At 47.1% G+C, this 25,601-nt stretch overlaps 2 protein-coding genes across 13 annotated transcripts in view; both read left to right on the forward strand.

Annotated features, from left to right (window-relative positions):
* Window positions 1-5,308, forward strand: part of LOC119619361 (E3 ubiquitin-protein ligase HERC2-like) — a 31,589-nt gene extending 26,281 nt beyond the window's left edge. For 3 of the 6 annotated variants that reach the window (XR_012091376.1, XR_012091377.1, XM_073011975.1), the window contains one exon: window positions 1,189-5,308. Coding sequence is in view for 2 of the 6 variants with exons in the window: in XM_073011975.1 (XP_072868076.1) it covers window positions 1,189-1,204 (16 nt within the window). In the remaining 4 variants the exon portion in view is untranslated. The remainder of the gene's footprint in view (window positions 1-1,188) is intronic. The other 3 variants (XR_012091375.1, XR_012091378.1, XM_073011976.1) reach the window with 1 other exon arrangement.
* Window positions 5,309-11,749: 6,441 nt separating this feature from the next.
* LOC103245991 (E3 ubiquitin-protein ligase HERC2) overlaps window positions 11,750-25,601 on the forward strand; it is a 219,985-nt gene continuing 206,133 nt past the window's right edge. For 5 of the 7 annotated variants that reach the window (XM_008017306.3, XM_073011972.1, XM_008017312.3 and 2 more), the window contains exons 1-2: window positions 11,750-11,876; window positions 12,498-12,599. In XM_008017306.3, coding sequence (XP_008015497.3) covers window positions 12,528-12,599 — 72 coding nt within the window. In that variant the 5' untranslated portion in view covers window positions 11,750-11,876; window positions 12,498-12,527. Of the gene's footprint in view, window positions 11,877-12,025; window positions 12,108-12,497; window positions 12,600-22,939; window positions 23,052-25,601 lie in introns of those variants that run through there. The other 2 variants (XM_008017308.3, XM_037985283.2) reach the window with 2 other exon arrangements.

Below are 25,601 nucleotides of genomic sequence, written 5' to 3' on the forward strand. Positions count from 1 at the left end.
GTTGTTGTTTTTTGTTTTGAGACGGAGTCTCACTCTTGTGGCCTAGATTGGAGTGCAGTGGCGCCTTCTTGGCTCACTGCAACTTCTGCCTCCCAGGTTCAAGTGATTCTCCCACCTCAGCCTCCTGAGTAGATAGGATTACAGGCACCCACCACCTCACCCAGCTAATTTTTATATTTTTAGAGGGACAGGATTTTGCCATATTGGCCAGGCTAGTCTCGAACTCCTGATCTCAGATGATCTGCCTGCCTCAGCCTAGCAATGTGCTGGGATTACAGGCATGAGCCACCGTGCTCGGCCAACAGTGGACTGCTTTTGTCTGTCTACTCTGTGAAATAGACCTCGCACACCAGGAGCTCAATATGGATTTAGGCCGGAATGAGGATGGCATAGGCAGAGCGGCATGGGGGCCTGAGTCCGGGTCCTCCGGCTCACTCTGGCCACACCGTGAGAGTCTTCTCTTGTGCCTACTCAGCCCTCCACGCTGGTGTTGGCTGAGGGGTCCACTCCTTCCAGGGTTCTGGATCCCTGGTGCAAGTTCCATTGTCTCAGCATCAACATGTCCTGGGCCCAGCCCACCCAGTTGGCTGTGTCCTGTATTGCAGTGGCCAAGCCGCTCTTAAGAGGCTACAGGTGGTTCTCTGAGGCCACTGCCTGAGGCCACTCTGCTCAGTAGCCTCACTGTCTCTCTCTCTCTTTTTTTTCTTTTTCCGGGATTTTTATTTCTTTAATTCATACAAATGGTTACAGTGACAAACATGATTTTAACCAAAATATTGCTAGCCTACCACATCAGTAGGACAGCACTGGTGCGGGCTGGGACGCTGGGCACCCTCCACGTCCCCAGGACAGACGTCGATGGGCAGCGGGAATGCTGGGCATGCCCAAGCTTTTCCTCTTGGAGCTGCTTCGTGATGCCGTCTTCATTTGGCACAAGGCGGGGGGTTCATGCCAAAATTAGGAAAAACAGCCTTCATTTTGTTTTTCTAAATTATTCTAAAAATAAGATAAGCAGGTAGAAAAAAGAATGCACTGTGTGGCATAAAAAGAAAAACAGGAAGGATTCATTGTCCTGAGAAGTTTGCCAACTGCCTCATTCCGGGGCACGTTCCAACATAAAAAACAATAACAAACAAAAAAAACACAACTAAAAAAACCCCTCAAATTGACTTTCGAATGCTTCTTCAGGTTTTCTTTTTGTTGACAGCTAAGCAAACAGATCCTTTGCAATGTTCTAAAAACTACACAGACAAGAAGGTTCATGGCAGAAATAACTACTGACTTCTTCTGCTTAATGAGGAACGCAAAGGACACAGGGCAGAGCGGACACAGGACGGACGACAACCCACACGAGGCCCAGCGCTGCCCCCCGCCTCCTCCTGAGAGCCCGGACCAGTCTGCAGTGCCAGGGCCGCCACGCAGGTGCCTCCTCCACATACTCTGGTCCGAGGGTTTCCGGGCCCTCCGCCCAGGCGCGGGACCTACAGCTGGTCTCTGGCGTGGCCTCTGCCCACCTCGGGCTCCACGGTTTGGCCAGGAGAAGGGGCGTGGGGCGGGTCGGCCACGGGGGACACGGACGCGGCGCTGGAGACGCACCTTCCGCAGCAGCTGGGACCCCAGTGGGGGCCACGCCCACCGCGCCCGGAGGGCACCTGTAGCGGCCGGTTGAGCTCAGGGGCACCACGCGGGGTCCCTGCCGGCCCAGTGGGCGGCGGCCGCCAGAGGGTCCTTGTTGACGTTCTTCAGGCCGTCTGGGGCCCGGCCTGGGATGGCTCTGCGGATCTCCCGGCCCCGCCTCGCGCATCTGGGTGGATGCCTGCTGGCTGAACCACGCAGCCTGGGGGTGCAGAAGACTGGCCGCATCCTGGGGGGCCTGGCCAAAGCTGAAGGGTTCAGGCTCCTGCACGTTCAGGGCCGCGCTGGGCCAACGCCTTCTTGTCCGCCAGGCCGCCCCGGGCCGTGTTCACCAGGAAGGCCCCTTGTCTCTCCCCAAAGGACAGCAGCATTCTGAAGGAAAGTGCGGCCAGGCGCAGTGGTCAGGCCTGTAATCCCAGCACTTTGGGAGGCCAAGGCGGGTGGATCACTTGAGGTCAGGAGTTTGACATCAGTCTGGCCAACATGGTGAAACCCCATCTCTACTAAAAATACAAAATTTAGCTGTGTGTGGTGGTGTATGCCTGTAATCTCAGCTACTTAGGAGGCTGAGGCAGGAGAATCGCTTGAACCTGGGAGGCAGAGGTTGCAGTGAGCAGAATTCACGCCACTGCACTCCAGCCTGGCTGACGGAAGGAGACTCTGTCTCAATTAATAAAATAAAGGAAAGCAACATAAACTATGTTGTTTGTACAAACAGTTTAGGCACAGTGAGCCACTCTTATTAGGTAGGGAATGGTGATAGCCCTCTCTAAACTCAAGTTTCTAGATGCCAAATTTGCAAGCAGCCCTCTCTAAGGACAGTAGTCTCAGACCTGCTATTCTAACTCTTCTGAACAGCATCCTAGACAAAAGTCCTAATTTTTTTTTTCCCCACTATGGAGTCTTGCTCTGTTGCCCAGGCTGGTCTTGAACTTCCAGGCTCAAGTGATCCTCCTACTTCAGCCTCCCAAAGTGCTAGGACTACAGGTGTGAGCCACCACACCTGGCCAGGTTCTACTTTTTAATATTTAAAATATGAAATAGACTGGGCACGGTGGCTCACACCTGTAATCCCAGAAATTTGGGAGGCTGAGGCAGGCGGATCACCAGAGGTCAGGAGTTTGAGACCAGCCTGGCCAACATGGTGAAACCCCGTCTCTACTAAAAGTATAAAAATTAGCTGGGTGTTGTGGCAGATTCTTGTAATCCCAGCTGCTCAGAAGGCTGAGGCACTTAAACCAGGGGGGTGGAGATTGCAGTGAGCCAATATCATGCCACTGCACTCCAGCCTCAGTGACACAGTGAGACTCTGTGTCAGAAAGAAAAAAAAGAAAAAGAGAAACAAACAAAACAACGAACTAGATGCTGTCAGTGATTTCTATTGCATCAGGTCTGGAGGCAGTCTGTACCTGATTGCTCCACTTTTAGTGGTGCTAAGTTCAAATCATTCAGGCGGTGAGAAACTGACTCCTTCACTGCAAACATCCCCGTCATCCTCTCATCTAATACAGTAGTTTCATCCATTGCCATCTTTGCCTCAATAAATTAATTAAATACCACAAAATGGTGATTTTTTTTTTTTTTCTGAGATGGAGTCTCACTCTGTTGGCAGGCTGGAGTGCAGTGGCGCGATCTTGGCTCACTGCAACCTCTGCCTCCCAGGTTCAATTGATTCTCCTGTTTTAGCCTCCTGAGTATCTGGGATTAAAGGCACGCACCACCACCAGAGCTAATTTTTATATTTTGAGTAGAGACAAGGCTTCACCATGTTGGCCAAGATGGCCTGATCTCCTGACCTCATGATCTGCCCTCCTCAGCCTCCCAATATCATACCAGGATTACAGGCGTGAGCCACTGTGCCCAGCCCAAAATGGTGATTTTTATAATTCAATCATTCTATGTTTACTAATGGAATTTTTTTTTTCTTTTTTTTTTTTTTTGAGACAAGAGTCTTACTCTGTCACCCAGGCTGGAGTGCGGTGGCCGGATCTCAGCTCACTGTAAGCTCCGCCTCCCAGGTTCATGCCATTCTCCTGCCTCAGCCTCCCGTGTAACTGGGACTACAGGCGCTGCCACCACGACCAGCTAATTTTTTGTATTTTTAGTAGAGACGGGGTTTCACTCTGTTAGCCAGGATGGTCTCGATCTCCTCACCTTGTGATCCGCCTGCCTCAGTCTCCCAAAGTGTCATCCCAGGATTACAGGCGTGAGCCACCGCGCCCAGCCCAAAATGGTGATTTTTATAATTCAATCATTCTATGTTTACTAATGGAATTTTTTTTTTTTTTTTTTTTTTTGAGACAAGAGTCTTACTCTGTCACCCAGGCTGGAGTGCGGTGGCCCGATCTTGGCTCACTGCCACCCCAGCCTGCTGGGTTCAAGCGATTCTGTGCTTCAGCCTCCTGAGTAGCTGGGATTACAGGAGTGCACCACCATGCCTGGCTAACTTTGTATTTTTAGTAGAGAGGCCTTTCATCATATTGGCCAGGTGGGTCTCGAACTCCTGACCTCATGATCGACCTGCCTCAGCCCTCAGCCTCTCAAAGAGCTTGGATTAGAGGTGTGAGCCACAGCGCCCGGCCAGAATGTTTGTTAATATGCATTTTGGTACACACACACACACACACACACACACACACACACAAACTCCAATATATATCAATGTATGTGATAGCCTCACCTAGGTGAAGATATAGCAGATTTCTTTTCTTTTTTTTTTCTCCTTTTTGAGACAGAGTCTTGCTCTGTCACCCAGGCTGGAGTGCAGTGACGCGATCTCGGCTCACTGCAATCTCCGCCTGCCGAGTTCAAGGGATTTTCATGCCTCTGCCTCCTGAGTAGCTGGGATTACAGGCATGTACCAATATGCATGGTTAATTTTTGTATTTTTGGTTTTGTTATGTTGTCCAGGCTGGCCTCAAACTCCCAGCCTCAAGTGATTCACCTGTCTTGGCCTCCCAAAGTGCTGGGATTATGGATGTGAAACACCGTGCTCAGCCTTCCTTTTCTTTTCTCTTTTCTTTTCTTTTCCTTTCCTTTTTTTTTTTTTTTTTTTTTTTGCAACTGGTCTTACTCAGTCACTGAAGTTATAGGCTGGAGTGCACTGGCACAGTCATAGCTCACTGCAGCCTCAAACTCTTGAGCTCAAGCGATCCTCCTGCCTCAGCCTCCTAAGTAGCTGAGACTACAGGCGCACACCAGCATGCCATGCTAATATTTAATTTTTTGTAGAGATGGGATCTCGCTATATTGCCCAAGCTGGTCTCTAACTCCTGGGCTCAAGCAACTCTCTCGCCTAGGCCTCCTGAAGTGCTGGGATTACAGGCGTGAGCCACTGCACCCAGCCAAGATACAGCAGATTTCTGGTACCCCAGAAGGCTCCTTCCTGATCCAAACTTTCCCACAACGGAAACTACTCTTCGGACTTCAATCATCGTCAGTTCTGCCTTCCTGCGCTTCATCTCAGTGGGATGGTGCAGTGTCTCTCATACCTGGCTCCCTCTGTTCACCCATGTCGTGGAATGTTCCTGCCCCTTCGTTTTTCTTTTTTGTCTATGTAGTATTCCATGATGTGAATGTATCACCATTTATTCACTCTCCTGTTGATGGACATTTTGGTGGTTTTCATTTGGGGCTCTTATGAATAAAAATGGCAATGATCATTCTTATATAAGTCTTTTTGTGGACATTTGCATTCATTTCTCTTGTGTACATGCTTAGGATAGAATTTCTGAAGGTAGGCATATATTTAGCTTTAGTAGAAACTGCCAAACAGGTTTCCAATGTGCTTATACAACTTTATGCTACTGCCAGCTTGACAGTTCTTGTACTTCTACATCTTTTCCAATACTCGGTATAACACAGCATTTAACTTTAAATAGAGATAAAATGCTGGAAAGATCCAAAGAAGTGTGCGTGTTCCTGAAGGACATCCAATAAAGGGCCTCTTCTATTCATCTATTTCTGGCACTGAAAACCACCACATGGCCAGATTAGGAAGGAGGCCTGGTACAACTCCCAAGGAGGCATGTGTCCCTCAGGTGGGCTTCGTGTCCCAGAAACTCCGGGGAAGGGGTGGAGAGGTGCCTTCTGGGCGAGCTGGTCTCCTCTGGCTTTTCTTGTCCCCTAGAGCTCCCAACCAGGAGACAGAGCACAACCTGGCCAGGGAGCACTATCTCCTACTGCCCTTGCTGTGAGCCAGCCACTCTGGCCTCTCTCAGGAATTACAAAATCCACAGGTACCCGGCATCGTTATTTATTTATTCATTCATTTATGCGGCATGGTTTTCCTCAGCTCTGTCAGATGGGTCTCTGTGAAGGGAGCGGGTGGGGGTGAGTGGCCCCTCCCTGGAGGAGGCAACCCCCTGGTCAGGATCTTTGGGGCTCCAGGTCTCATGAGTTAGGGCCAGTCTCCCTAGAGAAACCCTTCTTGGCTAGGGCTGGGGAGCCCACCGGAGTGACCCAATCAGTTCTCAGGGCCTGTGGTAGAGCCAAGTGGTTTCGAGAAGGCCGTGTTCAGCTCCATCCTAAAGAGCACTCATGCAAGTTGGGGAGGAGGACTAGGGGGTGCACAGCTCTGAGCTGAGAGGAGGACTAGGGGTGCACAGCTCTGAATTGAGTCAGACCCACCTGAGGACTGAGCCCAGCAGGAGGAGGCCCAGAGTCACTAACCATAAAAGGAGTAGATGCCTCCCCTGGGCTGGTTGAGATGATTCTTGGGCATCAACTCTAATAATTTCTTTTTTTTTCTTTTTTTTTTTTTTGAGACGGAGTCTCGCTCTGTCGCCCAGGCTGGAGTGCTGTGGCCGGATCTCAGCTCACTGCAAGCTCCGCCTCCTGGGTTCCCGCCATTCTCCTGCCTCAGCCTCCCGAGTAGCTGGGACCACAGGCTCCCGCCACCTCGCCCGGCTAGTTTTTTGTATTTTTTAGTAGAAACGGTGTTTCACCGTGTTAGCCAGGATGGTCTCGATCTCCTGACCTCGTGATCCGCCCGCCTTGGCCTCCCAAAGTGCTGGGATTACAGGCTTGAGCCACCGCGCCCGGCCAACTCTAATAATTTCTAACTATACCCAGAAATACTGATTCACACAGCAACTAGTGAATAAGCCTTTTAGAGTTAAAAACGCCTTGTATGATGTATTATAAGTTGACATATGCGTTGTACACAAACTAGAGGCACCGTGGTCGGCCAACAGCAGCCTAATGAGGGGCCACAGCCAGGAGACTGGATTTCTTCAAGGGCAATGGGAGTTACTGGCTAGGCTTTAAGGTTTTAGCCACAGGAAAGATCAATGTATTTCAGAGTAATATGGGTGGATTCAAAATGAGGTTTAGAACTAGATCAATTTTTTTTTTTTTTTTAATGGAGTCTGACTCTTATTGCCAAGGCTGGAGTGCAGTGGTGCTATCTTGGCTCACAGCAACCTCTGCCGCCCGGGTTCAAGCAGTTCTGCCTTAGCCTCCTGAGTAGCTGGGATTACAGGTACCTGCCACCATGCCTGGCTAATTTTTGTATTTTTGGTAGAGACGGGGTTTCACCATCTTGGCCAGGCTGGTCTTGAACTCCTGATCTCGTGATCTACACGCATTGGCCTCCCAAAGTATTAATTTTTTTTTTTTTTTTTGAGACGGAGTCTTGCTCAGTCACCCAGGCCGGAGTGCAGTGGCACGATCTTAGCTCAGTGCAAGCTCCGCCTCCCACGTTCACGCCATTCTCCTGCCTCAGCCTCCCGAGTAGCTGCGACTACAGGTGCCCGCCACGATGCCTGGCTAATTTTTTGTATTTCTTTAGTAGAGATGGGGTTCACTGTGTTAGCTAGGATGGTATCGATCTCCTGACTTCGTGGTCTGCCCACCTCAGCCTCCCAAAGTGCTGGGATTACAGGCTTAAGCCACCATGCCCGGCCAAGTATTAAACTTTTTATTTGAAATATCTTTCCTCTCCAAAGATCTCCCAGCATTTCTGCAGAAGTCTTTACCTAGGTAAGGAGAAGAAACAATTCTTGGCCAGGTGCAGTGGCTCATGCCTGTAATATCAGCACTTTGGAAAGCCAAGGTTGGTGGATTCCTTGATCCCAGGAGTTCGAGATCAGCCTGGTCAACACGATGAAACCCCATCTTTACCAAAAATACAAGAATGAGGCAGGTGTGGTGGAGTGTGCCTAGAGTCCCAGCTACTCGGGAGGCTGAGGTAGAAGGATCGCCTGGGCCTGCGAGGTCAAGGCTGCAGTGAACCAAGGTGGTGCCACTGCACTTCAGCCTAGGTAACAGAGTGTGACCCTGTCTCAAAAAAAAAAAAAAAATTATTTGTGAGGGTGAAATTTAAATGCCTTTGATTGTGCATAGCTATCAGTTATTCTTTGTTCTAATATTTAGTTTATTGTGAAATACAACACATATAGAAACGTACATAAAACACACAGGGTCAGATGTGGTGGGTCAGGCCTATAATTCCAGCACTTTGGGAGGCTGAGGTGGGCAGATCAGTTGAGGTCAGGAGTTTGAGACCAGCCTGGCCAACATGGTGAAACCCCATCTCTACTAAAAATACAAAAATTAGTCGGATATGGTGGTGGATGCCAGTAATCCCAGCTACTAGGAAGGCTGAGGCAGGAGAATTGCTTGAACCTGGGGAGGCAGAGATTACAGTGAACTGAGGTAGCGCCACTGCACTTCAGCCTGGGTGAAGGAGTCAGACTCTGTCTGAAAAAAAAAAAAAAAAAAAAAGGCCAGGTGCGGTGGCTCACACCTGTAATCCCAGCACTTTGGGAGGCTGAGGCGGGTAGATCACCTGAGATCAGGAGTTCGAGACCAGCTTGACCAACATGGAGAAACGCCGTCCCTACTAAAAGTGCAAAATTAGCTGGGTATGGTGTTGCATGACAGAAATCCCAGCTACTTGGGAGGCAGAGGCAGAGGCAGGAGAATGGCTTGAATCTGGGAGGCTGATGTTGTTGTGAGCTGAGATCACATCACCGCACTCCAGCCTGGGCAACAAGAGTAAAACTCCGCCTCAAACAAAGAAACAAAGAAAAAACAAAACAAAAAAACCACAGTGTAACATGTTATTATAAAGACAGTGCTCAGGGACCAATTTGCTGCTCCTGCGCCTCTAGAGGGAAGCTCCTGCCCACTGTTTTTTCGAGTTTTACATCTTAAGTACAGGAGTCAACAAACTAGGCCTCTGCACCACATCTGGCAGCCAGGCTTTATTTATTTATTTTTTGAGATGGCATCTCAGTCTGCCACCCAGTCTGCAGTGCGGTAGCACGATCTCAGCTCACTGCAACCTCCGCCTCCTGGATTCAAGCAATTCTCCTGTCTCAGCCTCCTGAGTAGCTGGGATTACAGGTGTGTGCCACCAAGCCTGGCTAATTTTTGTATTTTTGGTAGAGATGGGGTTTCACCACGTTGGTCAGTCTGGTCTCGAACTCCTAACCTCAGGTGATCCGCCCGCATAGGCCTGTCAAAGTGCTGGGATTACAGGCAAGAGCCATGATGCCTGACCCAGCCTTTTTTAAAATGAAGGTTTCAGCTGGTGCGGTGGCTCACGTCTGTAATCCCAGCACTTTGGGAGGCCAAGGCTGGTGGATCACCTGAGGTCAGGAGTTCGAGACCAGCCTGGCCAACGTGGTGAAACCCCATCTGTACCAAAATACAAAAATTAGCCGGGTGTGATGGCAGGCACATGTAGTGCCAGCTACTTGGGAGGCTGAGGCAGGAGAATCACTTGAATCGGGGAGGCGGAGGTTGCAGTGAGCCAAGATTGCATGATTGCACTCCAGCCAGGGCAACAGTAGTGAAATTCCAGCTCAAAAAAAAAAAAAAAAAAAAAAAAAAAAAGATGTCCTTTTTTGTCTCTCAACCCCATTTTTAATTTTTAAAAAATTTTCAGACAGGGTCTCGCTCTGTTGCCCAGGGTAGAGTGCAGGGGCCCAATCTCTTAGCTCACTGCAGCCTCAACCTCCCAGTTCACATGATCTTCCCACCGCAGCCTCCCAAATAGCCGGGAACACAGGTGGGTACCACCATGCCCGCCTAATTTTTGTATTTTTTGTAGAGATGGGATTATGCCATGTTGCTCAGGCTGATCTCGAACTTCTGGCCTCTCTGCCTCCACCTCCCAAAATGCTGGGATTATAGGTGTGAGCTACCATGCCCAGCCCTGCTTTAATTTAAAGTGTATTACATATTAGTACAGCCACTTCAGCTCTTTTTTGGTTACTATTTTAATGTTGTATGTTTGTATCCTTTTCCTTTTTTTTTTTTTTTTTTTTGAGACAGAGTTTTGCTCTTGTCACCCAGGCTGGAGTCCTATGGTGCGATCTCAGCTCACTGCAACCTCTGCCTCCTGGGTTCAAGCGATTCTCCAGCCTTAGCCTCCTGAATAGCTGGGATTACAGGCGCGTGCCACCAGGTCTGGCTAATTTTTGTATTTTCAGTAGAGATGGGGGTTTCTTCATGTTGGTCAGGCTGGTCTAGAACTCCTGACCTCAGGTGATCCACTGCCTGGGCCTCCCAAAGTGCTGGGATTACAGGTATAAGCCACTGCACCAGGCCAAAGTGGTGGATTTTTTTTCTCACAAAATCTATTCCATTATTTTTCCAGAAATCAAATTTGTACAAGTTAACTAAAATAAATACTTATACTCTAATTTTTTTGTTCTGAGGTCTTATTGAGTTTTAAGAATAGAATTTTATCTTTACATGTTCAGAAAAAATTAGAAAGCATAGATAAAACATAACCAATAAAATAATGTCTTTCCTTCTGTTCAAAGTTCATTACTATTAGCCGAGTGCAGTGACTCACACCTGGAATCCCAGCATTTTGGGAGACTGAGGCGGGTGGGTCACTTGAGCCCAGGAGTTCAAGACCAGCCTGGGCAACATGGCGAAACCCTGTCTCTACAAAAAATAGAAAAATTAGCCAGGCGGGGTTGCAAGTGCCCGCAGTCCCAGCTACCGGCAAGGCTGAGGTGGGAGAACTACCTGAAGCCGGTAAGTCAAGGCTGGCAGCCTCTGTCCCCAGGCTGGAGTGCAGGGGTGCGATCTCGGCTCACTGTAACCTCCACCTCTCGGGTTCAAGCGATTCTTCTGCCTCAGCCTCCCGAGTAGCTGGGATTACAGGCACGGGTCACCACACCCGGCTAATCTTTGTATTTTTAGCAGAGAAGGGGTCTCACGATTTTGGCCAGGCTGGTCTTGAACTCCTGACCTCAAATGATCCACCTGCCTCGACCTCCCAAAGTGCCGGGATTATAGGCATGAGCCCCCACGCCCGGCCGGTATTTTTCTTTCTTAGAGGCAGGATCTCACTCTGTCGCCCAGGCTGGAGTGCAGTGGCATGATCTCAGCTTACTGTAGCATTGACCTCCCAGCTCAGGCGATTCTCTTGTCTCAGCCTCCTGAGCAGCTGGGATCACAGGTGTGTGCCACCACACCTGGCTAACTGTTAAGTTTTTTGTTTTTTTTTAGAGATGGGGTCTTGCTATGTTACCCAGTCTGGCAACATGGGATCCTCCAACTCCTGGCTTCGAGGGATCCTCCCGCTTCGGCGTCCCAAAGCGCTGAAAATTACAGACGTGAGCCACCATGCCAGGCCTATATTGTTTTATGTTTCTTCAGTTTTGTTTTGTGGTCGCTGGAGGTCTGTTTCCTTCTTTGATTCCCTGCGCAGTGCTTCCACAGCTGCCCCATGTAATCCGCCCAAAACTTCTGCTGCATTCAGTTGGACACACAGGAGGAAGCTCTTCAGGCCCGAGAGAGCCGACCGCACGAAGATCCGGTCTCCTCTCCAGGAGAGCTGGTCTCGCCACTCGACCAGCGCCCTGGACAGCTCCAGTTAGTGCGAGCGCGGCCACCCGCCGCCGCGAAATTAAGAGCTCTCGGAGCCAGGAAGTCTCCCGTGGGAGTGCGGGCAGGCATGCGTCCGGCGGAAATCCCGCCTTCCGGCGGCCGCGGTTGGCCCTGGCCGCAGCCGCGGCGCTCCAAGTAGGAAGATAAGCGGGATTGCAGGAAGCGGGAGAGTCGGGAGGAGTCGCGAAGGGTTCCTCTTCCCCATTGGCTGCGCCCGCGGAGCAGCCTCGTTGCGATTGGCCGTACGCGGGGGGCGGCAGTCCCGCGTCAGCCCGCCCCTCGGGCCGCGAGAGGCGCCGGGATCGCGGGCGCCGGCTGAGCCAGCGGCTCCTGGGAGGCTGCGTCCGCGCGCCGGCAGGGCGAGGCGACCGGGCCCTGCGCGTCAGGTGCTGGCCTAGGGCACCGGGGCGGCAGGCGGCGGGGGCGGTGCCGGCGCGGGGCTGGCGGGCGGCCGAGCCCGGGAGGCGGGCGTGGGCGCGGCGGCTGCACCGGGGCCTGCGCGGACCGCCCGCGGCGCAGCCTCGGGCCTCTCTCCATCTCTAAGTGGTGGTGGCTGTGGGTTTTTCTGCAGGCGATCCTTTTGAGTAATTTGTTTCACGCACGAGCCCTGCTGTGGGGTAAGGCGGCAGATTCATGCTGCTGTCATTTGTCTTTAAAACGATGGGCTTCCTGTCGGGTGTGTGTGCCTTTTGGATTTGAGGGCAGGGGGATGACATTGTGACTTGGCCTCCTCTGACCGTCCATTCTCAAGGTCTCGCCAGCGTAGTGCAGAAACTCGGCACACCCTGCCTACCTTGGAAGGAGGCTTTCCCTTCCCCACCTCACTCCCCTCCATCTCTTCCCTCTTTCCCTCTCTCCCCTTCACTCCCCTCCCCCAGCTCTTCTCTTCCCCCTGTCTGTTTTCTCTCTCTCTCTCTCTCTTTTTTTTTTCTGCGTTAAACCTTTCGGGAGTGTCTTTGTAAACTATTAAAAAGAGTTAGGTCTTCAACATGTATGTTTACTTGCAGGCCTGAGAACTGGAGGAAACTGGAGAAAAGATGCCCTCTGACTCTTTCTGTTTGGCTGCCCAGGCTCGCCTTGACTCCAAATGGTTGAAAACAGATATACAGGTGGGGTTTGACATGTCTTTTTCTTGATGTGTTTCTGCTTCCATGTTTAAATTTCTCGTGTAAGGCTTTTTTTCTTAGGGTATATAAAGGGAAGTCAGTTGTATCTTGCTGAATTAGAGTAGCAGGTTTGTTTCCTGTAACTTAAAATGTAGCAGTCTTCATGGCTCTTTTTGTAGATTGTGCAGGGCTGCCTTTTAATTAGTTTCTTGCAAGTACAGGAAACTTGAGATCTATTCATAGGCAAAATTTTTTTTCCTATTTATTAGTAGTGGTTAAGAAATGTCACATTCCTAACCATATGATGGTGACTGTTGTTACTGATAGGTTTTGAGCTGTTTAGTTAACTGTGGAGGGGAAAATTGGAGAAGTAAGTTGCAGTAATTATGGCCTGTAGAAACCCATTTTATGAGGTCTTGTGTTTGTGTTTCTGGAGAGATAAGAGTCAGTTCAGTTGAGCTGTTTGTTTTGTATTTGTAACTCCTTATTAAGAGGAGTGCTCAGATTTTCACATCAAGAATATGAGGAAACAATGTTGGCCGTAGATACTAATTTTTTGATTTAATGAGATAATTGCAAGCTTGTCAGGACATTATTAAATAAATAATAACAGTAATATTTCAGTAGACAATTGTTTACCCCCAAGCTACTTTTATTTGGAAATGACTTGGAAAAACTACTTTTGGGAACTCCTTATCAACAGCAAAAAGAAGTGTTTGAAATATTTTCTGTGTGTCAGTGTATTTTCCTCCTCCCTAAGGTTAACCATTTTTAAGTATTAAGTAATCTGCCTTTTATAACACAGTGTTACATAGTACATGACTGTTCATCAAAAGTCGTGTATGCTGTTAAGCAGTAGTTGATGGTAGATACACTAAAGTGTTATTGCCTTTTCCTAATTTTTCTTTTTCTTTTTAAACACGTATTGAGCGTTTGTAGATATGAGAGTCCAGTGTTTGGAACTGTGTTGTGGGGCCGAGTGCGGTGGCTCACGCCTGTTGTCCTGGCACTTTGGAAGGCCGAGGCGGGTGGATCCCCTGAGGTCAGGAGTTGGAGGCCAGCCTGACCAACATGGTGAAACCCCGTCTCTACTAAAAGTACAAAATTAGCCAGGCGTGGTTGTGTATGCCTGTAATCCCAGCTACTTGGGAGGCTGAGGCAGGAGAGTCGCTTGAACCTGGGTGGCGGAGGTTGCAGTGAGTCGAGATCACGCCATTGCACTCCAGCCTGAGCAATGAGAACAAAACCGTTTCAAAAAAAAAGAAAAAAAGAAATCTGTTGTGGATGATGGGATTGTTATTCATAGTGTAATGTTACATAAGACGGAGCACAGAGAATTGGGTCAAGAATTGGTGTACTCTTTGGGTTTGTTTCTCTTTAAACATTTCCTTTGATTTGGCTCTAATGGTCTGTTTTTGTCATTTTAAGTGGGTGGGAGAGGTGAGAGATGAGTACTTTCATGTTTCTGAAATCCTGAGATTCAGGCAAACTTGTTTTAATAATTGTTTTTATATTAGTGTTTATGTATTTTGAGAAACTTTTTGGAGTAAAGGAGTTTACCTAATGAAGTTTTTTTCTTAGTAATTGTAATTTAATAACTGCTAAACATGAGTTCTAGTGTCTTGATCTAAAACCAGTTTAATACTGAATTGAGTTCCTGTGATGGGTTAGGCAGATAACCATACAGTGAAGCACCATTTATGTCTTAGAGGGCCTGTTTTGATTTATTAAGTGTAATATACAGTACCTGGCCCTTGTTACACATTTCCAGTATGATTAGAAAGTCTTTTTTTTTTTTTTTTTTTTTTTTTTGAGATACAGTCTTACTCTGTTGCCCAGGCTGGTGTGCAGTGGCGCAATCTTGGCTCACTTCAACTTCCGCCTCCTGAGTTCAAGTGATTCTCCCACCTCAGCCTCCCGAGTAGCTGGGATTACAAGTGTGTGCTACCATGCATGCGCAACTAATTTTTGTATTTTTAGTAGAGACGGGGTTTCCCCATGTTGGCCCAGCTGGTCTCCTGACCTCAAAGTGATCTGCCTGCCTCGGCCTCCCAAATTGCTGGGATTACAGGCGTGAAAGTGAGCCCCTGCACCTGGCCAGAAAGTCATCTGAATTCCTTCTCGGAGTAAGGGAAATGACTAGGTTTTGGATAGTGTGCACCAGAGGAAAAATGTGTTACAGGTCTAAGTAGCATGAGAAAAGTGATTGCTAACCTTTGTTTTTTTTTTTTTTTTTTTTTTTTTTTTTGAGATGGAGTCTCGCTCTGTCCCCCATGCTGGAGTGCAGTGGCCGGATCTCAGCTCACTGCAAGCTCCGCCTCTCGGGTTTACGCCATTCTCCTGCCTCAGCCTCCCGAGTAGCTGGGACTACAGGCGCCCACCACCTCGCCCGGCTAGTTTTTTGTATTTTTTAGTAGAGACGGGGTTTCACCGTGTTAGCCAAGATGGTCTTGATCTCCTGACCTCGTGATCCGCCCGTCTCGGCCTCCCAAAGTGCTGGGATTACAGGGTTGAGCCACCGCGCCCGGCCTAACCTTTGTTTTATGTTCCTCCAGCATTGCTTGTTAAATGCAAGAAATGAACGCTGTTGTTTTAGCCTAAGGAATAAGCCGTGGTTTCCCTCTTTCGGGAGCTTCCCTGCAGACAAGAATTGCAGATGGAAGCCTTGTGTTCACAGGTTTTACCCTTGTCTTGTTGAGGATGGCTCTCCCAGCTGGAGTGGAAAGGGCTCCACTACTTGAGACGTTTGTATTGGAAATGGAATTGACACCTTGGTAATGAATAATACGTGGGGTAGGAAGATATTTCTTAGCCATAGGATTTAACAGGTCTGTTTTCCACAGCTAATTTTGTTTGAAATGCCCTTGAAAGTTTTAGTAACTTAGAAAGGAAGAGTTTTTGGAGTATGAAAACTTAATGCTCATGTGTTACAGAGAGCACTTATCATCGACTTCTTGATCATAGACATTATTTGGATGCGTCAGGCCTAGGACTCTACATCCAGCAACATCTCACACAGGGCTCATTTTATGCCAGGCATATATATCTGGTTATTACATATAAACAATTTAATTGTTCAACACTCAACACACTTTTTTTTTTTTTTTTTTTGTGACAGAGGGAGTCTCGCTCTGTCACCTAGGCTGGAGTGCAGTGGTGCCATTTAGCTTACTGCAAGCTCTCCCTCCTGGGTTCCCACCATTCTCCCTCCTCAGCCTCCCGAGTAGCTGGGACTACAGGCGCCCGCCACTATGCCCAGCTCATTTTGTGTAGTTTTAGTAGAGACGGGGTTTCACCATGTTAGCCAGGATGGTCTCGATCTCCTGACCTCGTGATCTGCCCGCCTCGGCTTCCCAAAGTGCTAGGATTACAGGCATGAGCCACCACGCCCAGCCTGTTCAACACTCTTTTCTGCTTGTTGTTTGGAGTTATTGAATCACCATGTTTTCCTTCGCTGCTCTCATGAAGAGTAATACATTACAGAGCTAAGAGATGTTAGTCACATCACTTTTTATTTTTACAGTAAGAGTACTTTTAATCTGATGTGATTGGTAGTTTTTTAGCAAACCAAAAAGTCATTTAAGCAAAGGAACCATAAAAAACAGTGCATGATACTTTAAAAGCTTTTTATTCTTAAAACACATGCCCGTTTGCCAGTTTTGTTGTAAGGTAAAGGGGCATGTCTTTGAGCATAGGTCCAGAATGGAGTTACCTGCCCCTTCCTGCGTAAGCTGCACTCAGATGAATTTCCTACAGTTTCTATTTTTGGGTTCATTTTTAAGTGGCACAGGAAATTAGATATGCATGAAGCAATTTTTTAAAAGGTTTTTATTTTGAATTAATAATAGACTCTCAGGAAGTTGTAAAGAAAGTAGAGAGGTCGTTGTATATTTACGCATACTGCCCCAGTGGTTACATCTTACGTAACTGTAATACAGTATAACAACCCAGAAATTGAAATTGGTACAATGTGTGTGCATAGTTCCGTGCCATTCTATCACGTGTCTATAAATATACCTACTACCGTAATTACTGTGCAGAACTGTCTCATCACTACGAAGATCTCTCTCCTGCCTCTCTTCTGCCACCATCTCTAACTCCTGACAACTACTAATCTGTTCTCCATCTCTAAAATTTTGTTATTGTGAGATTATCATATGATATGTGACCTTCGGAAATGATTTTCTTTACTCAGCATAATGCCCTTAGGTCCGTCAAGGTTTGTTGAGTGTATCAGTAGCTAAACTGGGACCATTTATTTGTCTCTTTATCTAATCATCAAAAATGACTAAGCATAAATGTAAGCTTTTAGAGTTAAACTTACTGAATATAAATATTGTCACTTTGGCCGGATGCGATGGCTCACGTCTGTAATCCCAGTACTTTGGGAGGCCAAGGCGGGCGGATCACTTGACGTCAGGAGTTTGAAACCAGCCTGGCCCACATGATGAAACCGTGTCTCTGCTAAAAATACAAAGCAGCCAGGCGTGGTGGTGCACCTTTGTAATCCTAGCTACTTGGGAGGTTGAGGCAGGAGAACTGCTTGAACCCAGGAGGTGGAGGTTGCAGTGAGCCAGGATCACACCACTGCACTCCAGCCTGGCCAACACAGCAAGACTCTGTCTCAAAAAAAAAAAAAAAAAAATTGTCACTTCATGCTTAGAAATATCAGCAGATGGCCAGGTGTGGTGGCTCAGCCCGTAATCCCAGCACTTTGGGAGGCTGAGGTGGGTGGATCACGAGGTCAGGAGATGAGACCATCGTGGCCAACATGGTGAAACCCCATCTCTACTAAAAATACAAAAATTAGCTGGACGTGGTGGCAGGTGCCTGTAGTCTCAGCTACTCAGGAAGCTGAGGCAGGAGAATCGCTTGAACCCGGGAGGCGGAGGTTGTAGTGAGCCAAGATCGCGCCACTGCACTCCAGCCTGGGTACAGAGTGAGAATCTGTCTTATTAAAAAAAAAAAAAAAGAAGAACAGTAGATAAAAAAAGCATAAACATGAATATCTTGATAAATTCTGTTCTCAGGCTTTCAGGTTCATAATACAGTTGATAGATGACAGGTAGAAATAGAAGAATTTGTAAATATAGGTATCTTCATTATGTTTTTTGGACTAGACCATAAGGGTGCTCTTTACCTCTAATATCCAAATACAGATGCCTCAATAGAACAATTTTTGTTTTCAAAATTCAATGATAAAAAAGATGTGGTAACCCTGTATATGACATTTTGTCAGGTTAATTGAGAGCATTATGCAGCAAAAAAAAGTTTTTTGTAGAGACAGGGTCTTGGTTTGTTGTCCAGGCTGGTGTAAAACTCCTGCATTCAAGGGATCCTCCTGCAAAGTGCTGTGATTACATGTGTGAGCCACTGTGCCTGGCCTGTTGTTTTAAAGAACTAACTTTTAACTTTGGTTCTTGGAAAAAACTAATAATACTAGTTATAGGAAAAAAAAAAAAAAAAAGGAAAGGGTTTAGCCATGGGACTTTGATGACAATTCCTTTATTTATTTATTTATTTATTTGAGACACAGTCTCTGTTGCCCAGGTTGGAATACAGTGGCACTGTCTCAGCTCACTGCAACCTCCACCTCCCAGGTTCAAGCCATTCTTGTGCCTCAGCCTCTTAAGTGGCTAGAATTACAGGCATGCACCACCACACCCAGCTAATTTTTTACATTTTTAGTAGAGACGGGGTTTCACCATGTTGCCCAGGCTGGTCTTGAACTCCTAAGCTCAGGCAATCCACCTGCCTTGGCCTCCCAAAGTTCTGGGATTACAGCAGTGAGCCACTGAGCCCAGCAGATGACAATTCTTTATGAAGAAGAAATTAAGTAACCTGTTTAAGGCATTCAAGAAAAGAAAATGTGAATCAAGCATTTTTGTTCCAGCAAAACCGACTTTTTAGATGAAAAACCCCCAAACTTTTCAATGAGCTGTGACTTAGGAAGTATTGTTCTTATGAGCCCTTCCTTAGGAATGGAGTAGAGAAAGATCTTTGGATAACTAGGTGACTGTAGATCAACCTGCAACTGATGGTGGGCGTGAAACAGTTATTTGTTAAACTTAGACTACATGAGTGTTAAGGGAGAGAGCGTAGAGTATCTCTCTGTTGATTAATATGCTTAGACATTGTAGATTATGGTTGTAACTGTTACGCAGTGTTTCATCTGTTAACCTCATCCATCACAATTTCCACTTTTGTATTTTCATTTCTGGAGATTCCATTTGAGTCCTTTTTATATCTTCTGTTTCACTCCTTATCACATTCATGCTTTCCTTCTATTAGCATAGGGAGCATTTCTGTAAGAGAACTTTTAATGTCCTTGTCTGTGAATTCTGTAATCTCTGATCACTTCTAGATCCATCTCTGTTGATTGATTCTGTCACGTCTATTGATTGCCATAGTTATGGGGGCATGGTTGCGTGCCTGCTAATTTTTGATTGAATGCTAGACATAAATTTTATGTTCTATGCAGATTTTGTTTTATTTTTTTAAAGAGCCTTAGTTTTGTTCTGCCATACGTATAAGTTACATGGGGTCAGTTTGATCTTTTCAAAGCTTGATTCTAAGGTTTGTTAGGGCTGATCGACACAGGGTTTACTCTTGGGCTCATTTATCCATACTGCTAAGGCAATACTCTTCTCAGGACTCCGCCTGATGCTTGGTGTATGAGAAGGTCTTTCTGTCCTTGTTTGTGGAAACGCAGGCTTTTCCCAGACTGTGTGCATCATGGCGATGCTGCTTATTACTTTCTAGTGCTTCTTTCCCCAGTGTTCCGTAGTTTTCTTAACCTATGCCCAGAGTAGTACTCAGACACTCAAGGGGCCTCTCCGCTCATCTCTAGAGCTTGCTGTCATCTTGTTCTTTGGCCTAAGTATAGCTGATCTGTCACCTGAACTCAGCAAGATCTTTGGGCTCTGTTTGGGTTCCGCTTTCCTGTGCTGCAGCCTGGAAGCTGCTTCTGGGCAGTGTTTCCTTCTCTCAGGGATCCCAGCTCTGGGCTGTCCGTTGTCCAGTTTTTGGTAACACCTTTTCGGTATATTCTGTCCGGTTTTCTAGTTGATTATAGCAAGAAAGTAATTTCTACAGAATTAATCCTTTATAGGCGAAGGTAGCACAGGCCTTCCCAGTCTGTTTTTAATCAAATCCATTGAGTTTTAAATTTTACTATTGTATTTTTATATTCCAGAATTTCCATTTTTTAAAAATATCAACTTTATTGAGGTATAATTACAATAAACACATCCCTTTAAAATGTTTAGTTTGAAGTGTGTGACAGTTTCTTTAACTGCCACTTTAGGTACTTTTTTCTAGTTTCAACTTCTGTGTTGAAATTGTTAATATGATCTTTTTGTTTCTGAGATGGAGTCTTGCTCTGTTGCCCAGGCTGGAGTGCAGTGGCATAATCTCGGCTCACTGCAGCCTTCACCTCCTGGGTTCAAGTGATTCTCCTGCCTCAGCCTCCCAAGTAGCTGAGACTACAGGTGCCTGCCATCACACCCAGCTAATTTTTGTATTTTTAGTAGAGATGGGGTTTCACCAGATTGGCCAGGCTGGTCTTGAACTCCTGACCTCGTGATCCGCCTGCCTCGGCCTCCCAAACTGCTGTGATTATAGGCGTGAACCGTGCCCGGCTGTTAATAGGATCTTTTAATTGCCTGACCGTATTAAAGGTAGTTCTTTTAAAAGTGTATTTATAAACCTTGTCCGACCCCATAGATTCCTTAGCTACCTCTCTGTGTCCCTCTTGGTTGACTCATGCCTGTGGGCTGCCCTTCGGCTCCAGTCTCCGCTATGATGTCACACGAGAGTTGGATTGTGGCTTCCTGACTGCCTACCAAGGAGCCAGTGACAGCCTGGAGGGTGCGGTGAGTGTGGGTGCGAATTCCCCGTGGTGTGAACGTTCACCACTTGACAAGGAGAGAGGAGGGAACTCAATGATTTCATTCCTCCCTTTTTCTTTCCTCCTTGGACTATTTTATGGTGTAGTTTCTTCTTGCAAACCTTCTGGAAAAGCCACATAGGCCTAGTGAATGTGCTGACTGAACAATTGGTTGTATTTGCAGCTCACTGAGAAGAGGTGGCACTAACATAGGGGTCAGCACATTTTTTCCATAAAGCACCAGATGGTAAATGTTTATGTGGGCTGTACGTGCTCTTTTACAACAACTCACCTTGGCCACTGTCACGCGAGAGCAGCCACCAAACGTGTGTGGGGCAATATTCCAGGAAAACTTTGTGGATATCAGAATTTGAATGTCATATAATTTTCATGTGTTGACATATGATTTTTTCTTTTTTTTCCTGAGAGGGAGTCTTGCTCTGTTGCCCAGGCTGGAGTGCAGTGGTGCGATCTTGGCTCACTGCAACCTCCACCTCCCAGGTTTAAGCAGTTCTCCTGCCTCAGACTCTGGAGTAGCTGGGATTACAGGCATGCAGCACCATGCCTGGCTAATTTTTTTTTTTTTTTTTTTTTTGGTATTTTTAGTAGAGACGGGGTTTCCCCATGTTGGCCCAGCTGGTCTTGAACTCCTGACCTCATGATCCACCCCCCCCCCCGCCCCCGCCTTGGCCTCCCAAAGTCTGGGATTACAGGTGTGAGCCACCGCACTTGGTTGACATACGATTCTTTTGATTATTTTTCAACCATTGAAAAATAGAAAATCACTCTTTTTTAATATATATTTTTCTTTTTTTAGGAAATTAAAGGAAATAAGAATGGCTCCTACATAGGCAGAGTAGGCTGAAATCACGCTTAGCCGACTGTGAAGTCCTATACCTCATACCGTTGCTTCGCTGATCTCCTTGTCTCGCTCTCCCACTTCCCTCACCCCATTTCCCTGAGCTGGGGTCTGCTGAGCAGAATGTCAGCACTTCAGTTCATTCCTCAGGCTCGTCTTCCATGACAAAAGTGTGTATATTTCTGTTTTCAGGATCCACTCTTGGTCTATTGACTTCTATTTTTTTTCATTTTTCAATGAGGTGGTATTGTATCTTTGTCATTATTATTTTTGCTTGAGTTCCAGATATTGTGTGTGCAATATTGTAGCAATAAATCAAGGCTCTGGGTAACAATATCTTCCTCCAGAGAGGATGTTCTAGGCAATCCTAGGTCACTGCAGGCCCGTTGGAAATTGAGAGAATGAGAAACTGGGCTGGTTTCTGTGAGCACTAGTCTGCCTCTCACTCACCTGTATTTCTGGTGTGTGGTTCTTTGAGGTTCCAGCTCAGAGCATGGGGTCCGCCAGGCCTCTTTCTCCTGTATGAGGGCCCTGGGAGTCTGTCAGAAGCTCCGTTTTGCTTCTCTGTCTCATCCCTGCTTGCTTAGGTTCTCTGGGCCTCTTTCTTTCATGGGTCTTAGGCTTTAGGAAGACCTCACTCCCTTGCTGCTTCTAGGATATCTTCAAATCGATGTACTTAATGTTCCTATCTGATGTTTCCAATTGTTCTAGGAACCTGTTCTTAACATTTTTTCATATGTTGTCCTACGTTCAGTAGGGGTTTAGTATTTTTCTGTAGGTTTAAGAAAAAAAGCTGTATACCTTTACTCATCTGCAAATATTTGAACAGATTACTTCTCTGTCAAATTGTAAGGACATGAAAAAGAAACATTTTCTAACCTATACGTTAATCAGGTATTCATTTGTTATATTATTCTGTTTTGGATTTTATTGCCTGACTATAGTCATTTTAATAAATGCCTTAACGGGCCGGGCGCGGTGGCTCACGCCTGTAATCCCAGCACTTTGGGAGGCTGAGGTGGGTGGATCATGAGGTCAGGAGATTGAGACCATCCTGGCTAACACGGTGAAACCCCATCTCTACTAAAAATACAAAAAATTAGCCGGGCGTGATGGCGGGTGCCTGTGGTCCCAGCTACTCGGGAGGCTGAGGCAGGAGAATGGTGTGAACCCGGGAGGCGGAGCTTGCAGTGAGCTGAGATCGCGCCACTGCACTCCAGCCTGGGCGACAGGGCGAGACTCCATCTCAAAAAAAAAAAAAAAAAATTGCCTTAACGGTTTGCTTGCCTAGTTCTGATTGGTATTAAAGTACTGGTGGCCTACGTAGGGGAGCGTGAAGGCTTGCCCTGGCTGCCGTGCTGCAGGTGTGGGTGTGTGTTGTGCTGTTGGTGGGAAGCAAATAAGCCTTGGAGTTGGGCCTCTTCCCAAATCCCACGTCTCACAGCCTCAATGTTGTGTGGCCTTTGGTCAAGTCATTGAACCTCTGAGCTTCTGTTTACTAACTTACAAAAAGTGAGCCTGTTACTGCCTCTTTTGTTGCGGTCTTTTGATGATGAAAGTGCCTTTACTTGCCATGTCATTTCAGAGTTGTAAGATAGGAATGTGAGATCAAATTAGAAAAGAGTTCTCAGCCCAAATAACCTAATTAGAAGCATCTGGGATCTGAATCAAAAAAGGCAAAAGTTGAAAACCTACTGGGCACGTTTAGGTAAGTCAACTACTAATAAAAAGCTAATTGGAGACAGTTGTAGAAATAAATACTCTCACTGTACAAATTGAAAGTCCCATTCTTTTTTTTTCTTTTTCTTTTTTTTTAATGAATAGGGTCTCTGTCACCCAGGTTGGAGTGCTGTGGTATGATCAGAGCTCACTGTAACCTCAAACTCCTGGGCGCAGGTAACCCTCCTGCTGTAGCCTCCTGAGTAGCTGGGATTACAGGTGCATGCCATGCACTTGGCTAATTTTTACATTTTTGTAGAGACACGGTTTTTACCACGTTGCCCAGGCTGATCTTGAACTCTTGGCCTCAAGCAGTTCTTCTGCCTTGGCCTCCCAAAGCTCTGGGATTACAGCGTGAGCCACCACGCCCTGCCTATAGTCCCTGTTCTTACCAGTGCCACGGCTGTCTTCCAGTTGTTAACCAGGCTGCTGCTTCCTCAGTCAGGATCCTGTACCGTCTGTGGTCTGGAGAGCTCTTCTGGGCTTCACTTTTGCTTGTTCACAGTCTAACTCTTTGGAGACCTCCTCCAGTGAGGCTTGCTTTAATTGCCTTAGTGATGTTCCACCTTTAAGGTGCCCAAGTTGTTTTTTGAATGGTGCTTACCATTCATTTGGATCATCAGTTCCTAGGAGGCTTCCGCAGTGCATGTCCCTCCAGGAGTCCAGTCTCCACCTTCCAGAAAAGAATTCCTTGTCACTCACAAGGACAAGGTCTGTCCTATCCTCTTCCTTCCCAATGCTACCCAGGTAATAATTGAAAGGCTGTGGTAATTATTCTTGTTTCCATGTAAACCAGGCTTCCTCCTTGGCTTAGTGTTTAAAAGTTTCATCTTTTGGCTTTATTTATTTATTTATTTATTTTTAATTTTTTTTTTTGAGACGGAGTTTTGCTCTTTTTGCCCAGGCTGGAGTGCAGTGGCACGATCTCGGCTGACCGCAAACTCCGCCTCCCAGGTTCAAACAATTCTCCTGCCTCAGCCTCCTGAGTAGCTGGGATTACAGGCATGTGCCACTACCCTGGCTAATTTTGTATTTTTAGTAGAGACAGGGTTTCTCCATGGTGGTCAGGCTGGCCTTGAACTCCCGACCTCAGGTGATCCACCTGCCTCGGCCTCCCGAAGTGCTGGGATTACAGGCGTGAGCCACTGCGCCTGGCTGTTTTTTTTTTTTTTTTTTTTAAATGGTACCTCTGTAACGCTAATGTTTCTCAATCTACGCTGTACCACACGACACTGATGTGTGGAGCCCAGCCAGTGTGGGGCAATCTCAGAGTGCTTTCAGGGCTGGCCAGTGGTCCACCCTCTCTGCTTGGGTGTTGGCGTCTTCTCCAGAACATCATCTACAGTCCATTTGTGGACTACTCCCAGAGTTGAGTCTCTAGCCCTGCTCCCTCTGCTAAGATGTGGATCTGTGTTTACTGAGGGTTGGTGGAATGGGGAGGAGCTCCACGTTTATGTTCAGTAGTCAGGGCAAATCTTAGTGGTTAAAACGACTAATTCTAATTCCTCTTCTGTTCCCTCCCTTATTTTCCTTTTCACATTTGATTCAACTTATGTGATTTGAAATAATTTCCTTTTTTTTTTAAGTCAGGGTCTCACTCTCAGTTGCCCAGGCTGGAATGCAGTGGCACCATCACGGCTCACTGCAGCCTTCAACTCCCCAGGCTCAGGTTATCCTCCTCCCTCAGTCTCCTGAGTAGTGGGACAAAAATTAACCACCGCGCCTGGTTAATTTTTGTATTTTTTGTAGAGACCGGGTTTCATCATGTTGCTCTGGCTCGAACTCCTGGGCTCAAGCAGTTTGCCCACCTTGGCCTCCCAAAGTGCTGGGATTACAGGTGTGAGCCATCGTGTCCTGCCTGAAATAATCTTAAAGACTATACTTTCCCTGTCTTGACTTCGACTCTCATCCTTTCTTTTTTGGACCCTTGGTAATAGCCTTTTTTTTTTCGAGATGCAGTCCCGCTCTGTCACCCACGCTGGAGTGCAATGGTGCGATCTCTGCTCACTACAACGTCTGCCTCCTGGGTTCAAGCAATTCCCTTGCCTCAGCTCCCCGAGTAGCTGGGCCTATATGCGTGTGCCACCACGCCCGGCTAATTTTTTGTATTTTTAGTACCGACAGGGTTTCACCATGTTAGCCAGGATGGCCTTAATCTCCTGACCCCGTGATCCGCCTGCTTCAGCCTCCCAAAGTGCTGGGATTACAGGCGTGAGCCACTGTGCCCGGCCAGTGATAGCTTCTTTTTTTTTTTTTTTTTTTCCCGAGACAGAGTCTCGCTCTGTCGCCCAGGCTGGAGTGCAGTGGCTGGATCTCAGCTCACTGCAAGCTCCGCCTCCCGGGTTCACGCCATTCTCCTGCCTCAGCCTCCCGAGTAGCTGGGACTACAGGCGCCCACCACTTCGCCCGGCTAATTTTTTGTATTTTTTAGTGGAGACGGGGTTTCACCGTGTTAGCCAGGATGGTCTCGATCTCCTGACCTCGTGATCCGCCCGTCTCGGCCTCCCAAAGTGCTGGGATTACAGGCTTGAGCCACCGC

This window comes from Chlorocebus sabaeus, chromosome 26 (genome assembly GCF_047675955.1).
Source record: "Chlorocebus sabaeus isolate Y175 chromosome 26, mChlSab1.0.hap1, whole genome shotgun sequence".
NCBI lineage: Eukaryota > Metazoa > Chordata > Mammalia > Primates > Cercopithecidae > Chlorocebus > Chlorocebus sabaeus.